Here is a 14,158-nt window from a genome sequence, read left to right as displayed (position 1 = left end):
GGGGCAGTCCCACTCCTTTTGTATTTGATTCTTTATTAGGTAGGACAGTAAAGGACTGACAGGAAATTAAGGAGGATAGGGGATGCTAGAATAGCAGTCGGTCGGATGTGAACCCACGCTCGCACAGGTACCTGTATTCTGGAGGCAGCCACTTAGACCGCGCCAGGCCTGCTAATCTGTCTCTCCCCCTCATTCAGAATGTGAACGGTATTAAATACCATGCCAAGAACGGCCACCGGACACAGATCCGTGTGCGGAAGCCCTTCAAGTGCCGCTGTGGGAAGAGCTACAAGACGTCCCAGGGTCTGAGACACCACACCATCAACTTCCACCCGCCTGTCTCCGCCGACATCATCCGCAAGATGCAGGGCTAGAAAAAAGAACAAAAACATTTCCCTATTCCTCACCAGCACTCCCAACCCCAACCACCATACACTTTTTCAATGTCAATATCCACCCACCCCACCTTGACCAACCAACCAAAACATATCCCTATCCCTTCTGGCCCAACCGTAGGGGTGACAACCCAAACCCCTATCCCTTCTGGCCCAACCTTAGGGGTGACAACCCAAACCCCTATCCCTTCTGGCCCAACCTTAGGGGTGACAACCCAAACCCCTATCCCTTCTGGCCCAACCTTAGAGGTGACAACCCAAACCCCTATTCCTTCTGGCCCAACCTTAGGGGTGACAACCCAAACCCCTATCCCTTCTGGCCCAACCTTAGGGGTGACAACCCAAACCCCTATCCCTTCTGGCCCAACCTTAGAGGTGACAACCCAAACCCCTATTCCTTCTGGCCCAACCTTAGGGGTGACAACCCAAACCCCTATCCCTTCTGGCCCAACCTTAATATGCTGACCACACCGCCCACGTTGCAAAATAAATGTACAGATCCATGTCATTCAGTCATTACACCCACACTGCTGGTGTCTGTTCTATTTGTGATGCTTAACGCACTGCAAGTCCCGCCTCTCCCATTTCATTTGTTTTTAGGAGCATATGCTCACGTGGGTGATTGAAAGATGAACTGAGGTCCACACTCCAGTCCAGTCTGTTGTGGTAATGCGCCTTAAAGTTGGTTGCCAAGCGCCATATAAAATCAGAAAAAGAAGTCTGAAGGAGGAGAGATTACTAGAAACTAACTCGGTTTACCCTTTTATGTGTGGATTAATTGTCAGAGGAGAGGACCTTGTGCATTTCAGGTAAAATAACAACCCAGTGTTTATATCCCAGGACAAATTAGCCTGCAACAGTAAGCTAGCTAGCTATTGGCAAAAATGTTTAATACTTTTCGACCTGTCTCCCAAATTAATATAGTTGGTCCATGGTTTGTTTTGATATTTCAACCTGCGTGTCCTGATTAGCGTCTGGTGTGGGGGGACAAAATCAACATACAATGATGCACGCAGACGCACATGCGGTCTGGTCAGCATGTAACCTTAAGGGTGATAACCCCTATCCCTTCTAGCCCAACCTTAGGGGTGACAACCTAAACCCCTATCCCTTCTAGCCCAACCTTAAGGGTGACAAGCCAAACCCCTATCCCTTCTAGCCCAACCTTAAGGGTGACAACCCAAACCCCTATCCCTTCTAGCCCAACCTTAGGGGTGACAACCTAAACCCCTATCCCTTCCTCCCACACACTAAAGGATATAGTGCATGCTTTAACTTGTTTATGTCTTGTATCATGTTCTTTGGTTTTCACATGTTACTCTCTTATTTTAATAATATGCATCTTTATAGGCTTTTTTTGTTGTTTGTACATTTGCACATTCTTATGCTATCCCAACTATTTGCGTGACTTTTTGTATTGACATACGGTGCTAACAAAATGAAAACAAGAAAAAGAAAAAGAAAGAAAAAACAAAACAGAAGAGGAAGAGGAGTAATGTAAAAGAGGAGGAGGAAGGTGTGGATGTTGACTTGGAGTATACAGTCTATATATAGATATATAAACAATAGATGTGTGTATATATACAAATATAAGTATTCATCAGCATATACTAAGTAGTTCCACTTTACTTTCAAGCTTTATTTTTTTATATTCTTTTTCGATATATTTTCCAGATATTATTTTCTTTTGATATTTCATCAATACGTTTTTCTTCCATTCCTCAACCCCGAGACAACCTGTCCTGTTGTCATAGGTCAAACTTTAAACAGCTAGGTGACCTCAGTTCTAGATATCCCCAGCAGCAAAAACAAAGAGACTACGGCTTGAATCCTAACTTCAGATCTGCGTCCCTAAATACATTTTTCACAGTTCTGATTGATTTTAATGCACAGATTTCATGTTAGTGTTCAGCCCATATAGAGAAACAAGGAAACTATTGCATTTCTTAATTCCCTCTGTTCTAGAACGGTTCTATGATTTCAGAATGGATTGTGCTCCCTGTATTCTAGAAGGTTATTCCAGACTGTAGTGTGAGCAGACCAGATGAGGCATCATCCTGTATTCTAGAAGGTTATTCCAGACTGTAGTGTGAGCAGACCAGATGAGGCATCATCCTGTATTCTAGGTTATTCCAGACTGTAGTGTGAGCAGACCAGATGAGGCATCATCCTGTATTTTAGGTTATTCCAGACTGTAGTGTGAGCAGACCAGATGAGGCATCATCCTGTATTCTAGGTTATTCCAGACTGTAGTGTGAGCAGACCAGTTGAGGCATCATCCTGTATTCTAGGTTATTCCAGACTGTAGTGTGAGCAGACCAGATGAGGCATCATCCTGTATTCTAGGTTATTCCAGACTGTAGTGTGAGCAGACCAGTTGAGGCATCATCCTGTATTCTAGGTTATTCCAGACTATAGTGTAAGCAGACCAGTTGAGGCATCATGCTCTATTCTATTCCAGTTGCCAAGTATTGTTTCTGGTTACTTTTCCATGATCATTGCCAACAGCTCTCTACTGCCAAACATTTACATTACCATGTGCCTGAGGGGGGAGGGGGAAAGAGACTGTCATACGGTTTCATCAAAGAGGTGCGCACGCGTGTCAAGAGAACACGGGTCTCATTGCGCCTCCAGTGTGTGTGTGTGTGTGTCGATGGTATGTTTTGTTTTTGTGCATGTGTTTGTCTTCGGGTGTATCTCCAGAGATTACACCCACAAACTTTGATTGCCTTGCGTTGTAGACTACAGCATTCCAGTACAGTCTGTGTGAGTGTGTTGCTTCTTAGCCAAGTCTTTCTGCAGTATCTGAGCTTTTCAGCTTCTTGTGTTATTATTCCGCCTTCTGTTACAGTCCTCCATAGTGTTATAATATACGGCTGTCTCAAATGACACCCTATTTTTGTATACGGGGAATAGTGACATTTTAGATGAGTTCTGTGTTTTAAATGACACCCTATTCCATAAAGTGCACTACCTATGGAATGCCATTTGGGATGCAGATAGTGTCATAACCAGGACCTTGCCCATAGCCTCCTGCTTTACAGAAGCAGTCTGATGTACTGTCAAATTGTGTCATGGTAAGCATGTTCTGGCCTATTTGTGATACCATGCCTTCAGAGTACAGCAGAGTGGTGGTGTAGTGTCAAAAAGTGGTGCCCGTTGGGAAAATGTTACCCCGTGCCAGGCCCAAAAACATTTCTAACCTGTTCTGTACTGTGATAATGGTCTGAGTCTGATGGTACCCCAACACACACGCTTGACTGTTGCCATAACAACCCTTGACATGGGTGTGGCAAAGTGCACCTGTATTCACAAAGCGTCTCAGAGAAAGTGCCTCGCTAATAACAGAAGCCTTTGAAACCATAATGAATACGAGCGGGGACCTGATCCTAGAACACCACTCCTACTGAGACACTATGTGAATACAGGCCCAGCATACGAGAAAGAGGAAGGTAGCATTGTTTTTGATTGTGGCTGTACAGAACGCGTTCTGGAGTCTGTGCCAGGTTTTCTGTATTTGGAAGCCTTGGCTCCAGCGCATTTTGGCGAGGGGACAGAGACCAGAGTTCGCGATCTGTCAAACACTTATAAACCTGTCCTCTCCCCGCAGAGATGCAGGTCACTATGGTTACAGTTTAAAAGGGAGCATGACAGTATTACACAACGGGGATGTGAGGAGTACAGTACAAGCGTGTGTGAGGGGGACTATTCTGATATATTGTGTACAGTGAATGTATTGTAATGTGTGTCAAGTGCGTTTAAATTATATTTTCATATGTTAAGTGGAGAACAATGTTTCCTATTTGTACGGAGGCAACAGAGGGTGTGAGGAAGGAGACCTGTGTACTATATCAAACTGTTTTTACATAAGCTGCTGCTTCATAAATGTGAACACTATTACATACAAAATAAAGAGAACATTAGCCAGAACTGTCTGAATGGGGTTGGGGGGTTTTGACCCAGAAGATGGAAAGACAAATTGACAATTGTATCCATTGGACAAGCGTACTTTATTTTTAATGCTCACATACAAACCTACACACACACTTTCAAAGAGCCGCATTTGGACAGGACAGACACACGTGAGCAACTTTAGAAGCCAAAAGTACAGCACTGTGGTCACATTGAAAGAGCAGTAAAATCTGACTGACAGTAGATGACAGGAATCAAAGACACGCGCACAAGAAACTTACTTTGACCCAAACAAAGGAGGCAATCGTTAGAATCTTAACACTGTGAAAGAGTCCATAGCACAGTAGTTTTCTATAGCGTTCATATTTCCAGTTACCTTCCCTCCATTCAACTGAAGCGGAATGTCAGCCTATTCAATGAATGGAGACCAGGAAGTAAAACATCAATCTGTCATGACTAAAACATGTGGGAGTACATTGTCACAACAGCAATTGAAATAGTTCTACTTCTCATATATATTTTTTTATTTCAGCAATAAGGCCCGAGGGGGTGTGGTATATGGCCAATATTCCACGACTAAGGGCAGTTCTTTATACACAACGTGGAGTGCCTGGACACAGCCCTTAGCCGTGGTATATTGGTCATACATCACAATCCCCTGAGGTGCCTTATTGCTATTATAAACTGGTTATCAACGCAATTAGAGCAGTAAAAATAGTTGTTTTGCCATACCTGTGGTATACGGTCTAATATAGCACAGCTGTCAGCCAATCAGCATTCAGGGCTTGAACCACCCAGTTATACACACACACATATACATTCAGAATAATAAGGTATTTTTGGTGCAGTCAAATTCAAACAATAGTACTAATTATTTTTTAACCGTCTGTCTTTTGTTGACAAGAGTTTGACTCATACTTTACATTACATTGGGCTGGAGGTGCTTCAAGACCACATATCTCCTCCCAAGATCCTAACCCCCCCCCCCCCCCCCCCCTCTCCACGGTAGAAGTTTCCACAGATCTAGGTTCAGGTAAACCAAATCCTAACCTTAACCATTAGAGGGGAAACGCAAAACTGACCATTAGTGTCTAGGGGCAACGTGCTCCTACTCTCCCTCACATCCCTGGATGTCACCTGTTTCTACAGAGTGACTCGGAGTAGAAACTGAAAATCAAGTCTTGTAAAGTAGGTACTATTGACTGGCTGATTAACGCAGATGATTCCTACAGATACTAAACACATCCAGTGATGATATCATCAACATGGGACAAAACCAAAGAGCTCCAAGGCTCCGAAACCTCACGCAAAACATTTTTTGTTGTTGTAATTTCCCTAAACTGACAAACTCCCCCTTGTAGAAAGTCATACACACACTCCTTGATGTTGTTAAAAGGTAGCATGTTCTCGTGGAAGTATGTGAGGCCAAGGCTGGAGTTAATTCCATTTCAATTTACAACAAAGTGCAATTTATCCCCAATGATTTCTCTCATCTTGATTTGGAATCTCCCTTCTTGAATGAAATCATCTCGATCCCCATTTGAGTAAAGGTTCCTTTATTCTTCTTTACATCCCTTAATACAAACCTTCCCTTTCACACACACTCCCCCATCTGCCCTGCTACTCCATGTTGGTGAAGTTTAGCACATGGCCGTCAAAGTGTGTGAGCACGTGCTTCTGGAAGAGCTGCTGATGGCAGTGGAGGGGGAACTGCTCAGAGCACACAGGACACACCTTCCAGTGGCTCTCCACGTGCTGCTCAAAGCTACGCTGCTCAAAGTGGGGCGGGAAGATCACCTCGCACAACGGACAGCGCTTGTGAACCTCACCACTGAGTGGAGGGAGAAAGACCATAGAAACGAGGGGAGAGAGAAGGAGCAGAGGGGGGGAGAGAGAAGGAGCAGAGGGGGGAGAGAGAAGGAGCAGAGGGAAGGAGCAGAGGGGGGAGGGGAGAGAGAAGGAGCAGAGGGGGGAGACAGAAGGGTCAGAGGGGGGGAGAGAGTGAGGGGGGGACGGTTGAGGGGGGACGGGGGTGGAGGGGGGTGTAGAGGGAGAAGGGGGGGAGAGGTGAGAATGAGTGTTGGGTTAGCTGGGATAGTATTTTGTGGAGGGTCGTGTGTGTGTGTTACCTGGGGTCGAAACAGAAGCTGCCCCTGTTGGCGGTAAGTCTGCTGCTGGTCTGATGATTGCAGGCAGGCTGCTCCCCATCACCGACCTACAGTATAGACACACACACACCTCACTGACGGCTCTCTCCTCAGTTTAATAGAGCTACAGGATGTGTGATGTCCTCCCAATAAGGGAACAGAACAAGTCAGCCCTATACATTGATCTAACTCAGTTTTGCATTTCCCTCTCTAATGTTTGAGGTGAGGATGTGTGTGTGTGTGTGTGTGTGTGTGTGAACTCACATTGCGTGGCTCCTCGGGGGAGTGTTCCAGTCCGTCAGGGGGGCTCATGCTTCGTGAAGAGGAGGGCTGGATGCAGACCACATCTCTCTCCCAGTCTGCACCTGCACACGGGGTCGGGGAGGTGGCCGGAGGGGCGCATGCACCAGGGGCCTCAGGAGGGGGGCGGAGCATCTGCTCTGGGGACAGGGCGCCGTCTGCCCCGTCTGGACAAAACACAACACAGGAAACGGGAAGTGTGTGAGTGTGTGTGCAGTCTCTCCAAGAGAGACAGACAGGGCTGAAATGGAGGAGAGAGAGAGAAGAGAGGGAGACCAACAGAGACTGGGCTGAAATGGGTGTTGGACTAGTAACCGAAAGGTCCCCGAGCTGACAAGGTACAAATCTGTCGTTCTGCCCCTGAACAGGTAGTTAACCCACTGTTCCTAGGCCGTCATTGAAAATAAGAATTTGTTCTTAACTGACTTGTACTGAGAGATCAGACACACTATATTGCCAAAAGTATGTTGACACCCAACATTTCATTCAAATATCATGGGCATTAATATGGAGTTGGTCCCCCCTTTAAGACACTCTTCTGAAGGCTTTCCACTAGATGTTGGAACATTGCTGCAGGGACTTGCTTCCATTCAGCCACAAGACCATTAGTGAGGTCAGGTACGATTACGGGCGATTTACGCCTGGCTCGCAGTCGGCGTTCCAATTCATCCCAAAGGTGTTCGATGGGGGGAAAAGTGAGGTCAGGGCTCTGTGCAGTCAAGTTCTTCCACACAGATCTCAACAAACCATTTCTGTATGGACCTCGTTTTGTGCACAGGGGCATTATCATCCTGCCACAAAGTTGGAAGCACAGAATCGTCCATAATGTTGCATGCTGTAGAGGTTAACTACCAGGGTGCGGCTGCTCGGCCATAGAAACCCATTTCATGAAGCTCCCGACGAACAGCTCTTGTGTTGTTGTTGCTTCCAGAGGCAGTTTGGAACTCGTGTTGCAACCGAGGACAGGTGATTTTTATGCGCCACATGCTTCATCACTTGGCGGCCCTGTTCTGTGAGCCTGTGTGGCCGACCACTTACCGGCTGAGCCGTTGTTTCTCTTAGATGTTCCACTTCACAATAACAACACTTACAGTTGACCGGGGCAGCTCTAGAAGGGCAGAAAGTTGACGAACTGACTTGTTGGAAAGGGGGCATCCTATGACGGCGCCACATTGAAAGTCACTGAGCTCTTCAGTAAGGCCATTCTACTGCCAATGTTTGTCTATGGAGATTGCATGGCGGTGTGCTCGATTTTATACACCTGTCAGCAATGGGTGTGGCTGAAATAGCCAAATCCACTAATTTGTCCACATACTTTTTACATGAAGTGTTGCTGGGTGTGGGTCTTACCTCGAGTGTTGTCAGTGGAGTAGGGGTTCCCGTACTGCAGCTCTGCAGGTCTCTGGGGTACCAGGGGGGGTGGGGAGGGGTCCTGGGGGTAGGGAAGTGGGTAGCGCAGCAACACAGGCTGTTTGACCTCTGACACCTGACCATCAGCCTCCTGCTCCCTCTGTCGGCCCTGACACTGCTGTAGCTCCTGGCATGGGGAGAAGATGGCCAGTGACGACAACTTAAAACAAAACTAATTATTGGAAACGATATAAGCACCGAATAAAACCAAGAAAACCAGGTAATCTTTTCAATCATTTAGGGTTTGTTTGTTTGGTTGATTAGATGTATTGGATAATTAAAAGCAGTATGCTGCTCCTGCCGGAGACAACATTTACATGAAAAATGATTGAGGATAAAAACAAAGTCTGAAGGCTTATTTCTATTGAGGTCCAGCAACAAAACCAATGTCAAGGGTTGTGGTTTCATCTTGACATTACCCGACTTTAACAGCTAGAGGCCTTAACTGAAACAATAGCAAAGGGTCACCTCACCTCTATTTTTGTAAAAAGCTGAGGGATGGGCCTGGAGAAATGTTACCACTCTTAAATTCATAGACAGAGCTATGGATGCAAGGACTGACCATCCATTTCGAAATTATAGTTTTAACAATGTTTTCAGGCTATACAGTGTTTGTTTACATTTACATTGTTAACAAACATTGGAGTAAAACAAGCCTTATGTTGGGTCTTGATGGGGTTCAACAGTTGAACTAAACTCATGAGGCATTTAGAAGTTATATTCTTCAAGAATCAATGAGTATATATCATAAATTAAGTCCAGGATGGATGTAGCAACTAAGGATTCCAGCTTTAACCCATTACAGTCTAAGCCCTAAGCTTTCTGGAATTGTTTTAAAGAAGGGCATGACTCATACCAAGGATCATTTTGCTATTTGATTTTATATTTTAATACCCCTTTAAGTATCAACAAAATATATACGAATTTGGCCTTTGCTATTAGCCCATACAAACGCTTTGAATAACAGATTCACTACATGGAACAACAGCTAGCCCCCCCAAAAAAATCAAAAGGACGTTTATTCTGAAGTGTCTGTCCTATATCTGAGAGATATAAGAAAGATCAGGAAACATGAACTATTTTTACTGTATTTAACCCCTTATTTTTGGCACTAAACATTCTCCATATATACAGTACCAGTCAACAGTTTGGACACACCTACTCATCCAAGGTTTTGGGATGAGTTGGACCGCAGAGTGAAGGAAAAGCAGCCAACAAGTGCTCATCATATGTGGGAACTCCTTCAAGACTGTTGGAAAAGCATTCCAGGTGAAGCTGGTTGAGAGAATGCCAAGTGTGCAAAGTCATCAAGGCAAAGGGTGGTTACTTTGAAGAATCTCAAATGTAAAATATATTTTGATTTGTTTAACACTTGTTTGGTTACTACATGATTCCATATGTGTTATTTCAAAGTTTTGATGTCTTCACTATTATTCTACAATGTAGAAAATTGTACAAATTATGAAAAACCCTGGAATGAGTAGGTGTGTCCAAACCTGACTGGTACTGTACTTCCATTCATTTTTTCAACTGGTACCGGGAGACCTTCAGAGGTGTCTTGTGAGACCTGTGGGCATCCTAGAGCAAAACATGTACGTGTTTGTGAGAGTCTCACCTTTCACAGAGGGGTCATATTATTGTGTAGCCCAAACGGTTTGAACGCTACAGACAGAAGATGGCAGATCAGCTGTACCGACTTCAGACGAGTCCCAATACACTTGTGGGGGCCATAGAGCAAAAGGGAGCATGCCATCGCGAGTCTCATCAATACACTTGTGGGGGCCGTAGAGCAAAAGGGAGCATGCCATCGCGAGTCTCATCAATACACTTGTGGGGGCCGTAGAGCAAAAGGGAGCATGCCATCGCGAGTCTCATCAATACACTTGTGGGGGCCGTAGAGCAAAAGGGAGCATGCCATCGCGAGTCTCATCAATACACTTGTGGGGGCCGTAGAGCAAAAGGGAGCATGCCATCGCGAGTCTCATCAATACACTTGTGGGGGCCGTAGAGCAAAAGGGAGCATGCCATCGCGAGTCTCATCAATACACTTGTGGGGGCCGTAGAGCAAAAGGGAGCATGCCATCGCGAGTCTCATCAATACACTTGTGGGGGCCGTAGAGCAAAAGGGAGCATGCCATCGCGAGTCTCATCAATACACTTGTGGGGGCCGTAGAGCAAAAGGGAGCATGCCATCGCGAGTCTCATCAATACACTTGTGGGGGCCGTAGAGCAAAAGGGAGCATGCCATCGCAAGTCTCATCTTTCCATAGAGGGGTCAAAATAGTTTGTGGCAAACAGTTCAGACAATTTTGCGAAAAGACCGATTTTCTTTCTCCTCTCCCCTCTTTCTTCCTCCCCCCTCTTGATAAACTAGATAGCCCTGCACTAATGAAGTTAACATTTAAACGAGGCTGACCACGGGGTGAAACAAACACAGAGGATGACATTTGCACCATTTAATGGTTAGCGTATCATGGCAGTACTGTATCATTAGTTGGAATCTAGAAATTGGGGAGGAAGCTATATAAATAGTAGTAGGTTGGTAAATTCAGTGCTTTTGGTAGGCTTATTATGGGGTGGCAAGTAGCCTAGTGGTTAGAGCGTTGGGCCAGTAACCGAAAGGCTGCTGGATCGAATCCCCGAACTCACAAGGTAAAAATCTGTCGTTCTGCCCCTGAACAAGGCAGTTGATCCCCGGTAGGCTGTCATTGTAAATAATAATTTGTTCTTAACTGACTTGCCAAGTTAAATAAAGGTTAAATGTAAAAAAAGATATATTATATAAATATAATATAAACTCTTGCAGGCTGCAGTAGTAGCTCTATGAAAGCACTTAATAAAAACTGTTATAAGTGCTGAATGTTAATAGTACCTCCTTGAGTTGATTCTTCTCTCTGAGGGCCTGAGCCAGACTCTCCTTCAGCTCTGTCACCTCCATGGCCCTCTCTACCATCTGGATCTACACAGAGGAAACATTAGACAAAACACTAGACAAAACTTGTACGCATTTGGCCACAAGGGAAAGAGAACTTACAGATGTAGCCTTTAATAAGTCTTCATGTATATAGCATCCCAGACATAACCTATTCTAGTGCACTGGGGTGAATGTAAATCAAACACATATATATATATACAGTGCCTTGCGAAAGTATTCGGCCCCCTTGAACTTTGCAACCTTTTGCCACATTTCAGGCTTCAAACATAAAGATATAAAACTGTATTTGTTTGTGAAGAATCAACAACAAGTGGCAACAATCATGAAGTGGAACGACATTTATTGGATATTTCAAACTTTTTTAACAAATCAAAAATTGAAAAATTGGGCGTGCAAAATTATTCAGCCCCCTTAAGTTAATACTTTGTAGCGCCACCTTTTGCTGCGATTACAGCTGTAAGTCGCTTGGGGTTGTCTCTATCAGTTTTGCACATCGAGAGACCGACATTTTTTCCCATTCCTCCTTGCAAAACAGCTCGAGCTCAGTGAGGTTGGATGGAGAGCATTTGTGAACAGCAGTTTTCAGTTCTTTCCACAGATTCTCGATTGGATTCAGGTCTGGACTTTGACTTGGCCATTCTAACACCTGGATATGTTTATTTTTGAACCATTCCATTGTAGATTTTGCTTTATGTTTTGGATCATTGTCTTGTTGGAAGACAAATCTCCGTCCCAGTCTCAGGTCTTTTGCAGACTCCATCAGGTTTTCTTCCAGAATGGTCCTGTATTTGGCTCCATCCATCTTCCCATCAATTTTAACCATCTTCCCTGTCCCTGCTGAAGAAAAGCAGGCCCAAACCATGATGCTGCTGCCACCACCATGTTTGACAGTGGGGATGGTGTGTTGCTTTTACGCCAAACATAACGTTTTGCATTGTTGCCAAAAAGTTCAATTTTGGTTTAATCTGACCAGAGCACCTTCTTCCACATGTTTGGTGTGTCTCCCAGGTGGCTTGTGGCAAACTTTAACCGACACTTTTTATGGATATCTTTAAGAAATGGCTTTCTTCTTGCCACTCTTCCATAAAGGCCAGATTTGTGCAATATACGACTGATTGTTGTCCTATGGACAGAGTCTCCCACCTCAGCTGTAGATCTCTGCAGTTCATCCAGAGTGATCATGGGCCTCTTGGCTGCATCTCTGATCAGTCTTCTCCTTGTATGAGGTGAAAGTTTAGAGGGACGGACAGGTCTTGGTAGATTTGCAGTGGTCTGATACTCCTTCCATTTCAATATTATCGCTTGCACAGTGCTCCTTGGGATGTTTAAAGCTTGGGAAATCTTTTTGTATCCAAATCCGGCTTTAAACTTCTTCACAACAGTATCTCGGACCTGCCTGGTGTGTTCCTTGTTCTTCATGATGCTTTCTGCGCTTTTAACGGACCTCTGAGACTATCACAGTGCAGGTGCATTTATACGGAGACTTGATTACACACAGGTGGATTGTATTTATCATCATTAGTCATTTAGGTCAACATTGGATCATTCAGAGATCCTCACTGAACTTCTGGAGAGAGTTTGCTACACTGAAAGTAAAGGGGCTGAATAATTTTGCACGCCCAATCTTTCAGTTTTTGATTTGTTAAAAAAGTTTGAAATATCCAATAAATGTCGTTCCACTTCATGATTGTGTCCCACTTGTTGTTGATTCTTCACAAACAAATACAGTTTTATATCTTTATGTTTGAAGCCAGAAATGTGGCAAAAGGTCGCAAAGTTCAAGGGGGTCGAATACTTTCGCAAGGCACTGTATATATATCTCAGAAAGTACTCACACCCCTTGACTTTGTTTTACAATTTGTTGTGTTAAAATCAAATCAAATCAAATTTTATTTGTCACATACACATGGTTAGCAGATGTTAATGCGAGTGTAGCGAAATGCTTGTGCTTCTAGTCCCGACAATGCAGTAATAACCAACAAGTAATCTAACTAACAATTCCAAAACTACTGTCTTGTACACAGTGTGAGGGGATAAAGAATATGTACATAAGGATATATGAATGAGTGATGGTACAGAGCAGCATAGGCAGATACAGTAGATTGTATCGAGTACAGTATATACATATGAGATGAGTATGTAAACAAAGTGGCATAGTTAAAGTGGCTAGTGATACATGTATTACATAAGGATACAGTCGATGATATAGAGTACAGTATATACGTATGCCTATGAGATGAATAATGTAGGGTAAGTAACATTATATAAGGTAGCATTGGTTAAAGTGGCTAGTGATATATTTACATCATTTCCCATCAATTCCCATTATTAAAGTGGCTGGAGTTGAGTCAGTGTCAGTGTGTTGGCAGCAGCCACTCAATGTTAGTGGTGGCTGTTTAACAGTCTGATAGCCTTGAGATAGAAGCTGTTTTTCAGTCTCTCGGTCCCAGCTTTGATGCACCTGTACTGACCTCGCCTTCTGGATGATAGCGGGGTGAACAGGCAGTGGCTCGGGTGGTTGATGTCCTTGATGATCTTTATGGCCTTCCTGTGACATCGGGTGGTGTATGTGTCCTGGAGGGCAGGTAGTTTGCCCCCGGTGATGCGTTGTGCAGACCTCACTACCCTCTGGAGAGCCTTACGGTTGAGGGCGGAGCAGTTGCCGTACCAGGCGGTGATACAGCCCGCCAGGATGCTCTCGATTGTGCATCTGTAGAAGTTTGTGAGTGCTTTTGGTGACAAGCCGAATTTCTTCAGCCTCCTGAGGTTGAAGAGGCGCTGCTGCGCCTTCTTCACAATGCTGTCTGTGTGAGTGGACCAATTCAGTTTGTCTGTGATGTGTATGCCGAGGAACTTAAAACTTGCTACCCTCTCCACTACTGTTCCATCGATGTGGATAGGGGGGTGTTCCCTCTGCTGTTTCCTGAAGTCCACAATCATCTCCTTAGTTTTGTTGACGTTGAGTGTGAGGTTATTTTCCTGACACCACACTCCGAGGGCCCTCACCTCCTCCCTGTAGGCCGTCTCGTCGTTGTTGGTAATCAAGCCTACCACTGTTG

The 14,158-nt window shown here is 44.6% G+C and overlaps 2 protein-coding genes across 10 annotated transcripts in view; one reads left to right on the top strand and one right to left on the bottom strand.

Annotated features, from left to right (window-relative positions):
- LOC139391582 (juxtaposed with another zinc finger protein 1) overlaps positions 1 to 4,405 on the top strand; it is a 36,933-nt gene extending 32,528 nt beyond the window's left edge. The window contains exons 5-7 of one of the 5 annotated variants that reach the window (XR_011629583.1): positions 198 to 560; positions 771 to 1,447; positions 1,567 to 4,405. Coding sequence is in view for 1 of the 5 variants with exons in the window: in XM_071138950.1 (XP_070995051.1) it covers positions 198 to 374 (177 nt within the window). In the remaining 4 variants the exon portion in view is untranslated. Of the gene's footprint in view, positions 1 to 197 lie in introns of all 5 variants that reach the window. The other 4 variants (XR_011629582.1, XR_011629580.1, XR_011629581.1 and 1 more) reach the window with 4 other exon arrangements.
- LOC139391581 (tax1-binding protein 1 homolog A-like) overlaps positions 4,387 to 14,158 on the bottom strand; it is a 109,976-nt gene continuing 100,204 nt past the window's right edge. For 4 of the 5 annotated variants that reach the window (XM_071138944.1, XM_071138948.1, XM_071138945.1 and 1 more), the window contains 5 exons: positions 11,037 to 11,123; positions 8,105 to 8,291; positions 6,719 to 6,921; positions 6,437 to 6,522; positions 4,387 to 6,138 (listed from right to left, as the gene is read on the bottom strand). In XM_071138944.1, the coding sequence (XP_070995045.1) occupies positions 5,928 to 6,138; positions 6,437 to 6,522; positions 6,719 to 6,921; positions 8,105 to 8,291; positions 11,037 to 11,123 (774 nt within the window). In that variant the 3' untranslated portion in view covers positions 4,387 to 5,927. The remainder of the gene's footprint in view (positions 6,139 to 6,436; positions 6,523 to 6,718; positions 6,922 to 8,104; positions 8,292 to 11,036; positions 11,124 to 14,158) is intronic. The other variant, XM_071138946.1, reaches the window with a different exon arrangement.

This window comes from Oncorhynchus clarkii, chromosome 32 (assembly GCF_045791955.1).
Source record: "Oncorhynchus clarkii lewisi isolate Uvic-CL-2024 chromosome 32, UVic_Ocla_1.0, whole genome shotgun sequence".
Taxonomy (NCBI): domain Eukaryota; kingdom Metazoa; phylum Chordata; class Actinopteri; order Salmoniformes; family Salmonidae; genus Oncorhynchus; species Oncorhynchus clarkii.
Note: the sequence above shows the minus strand (reverse complement) of the source record. Positions and strands in the feature narration are given on the sequence as shown.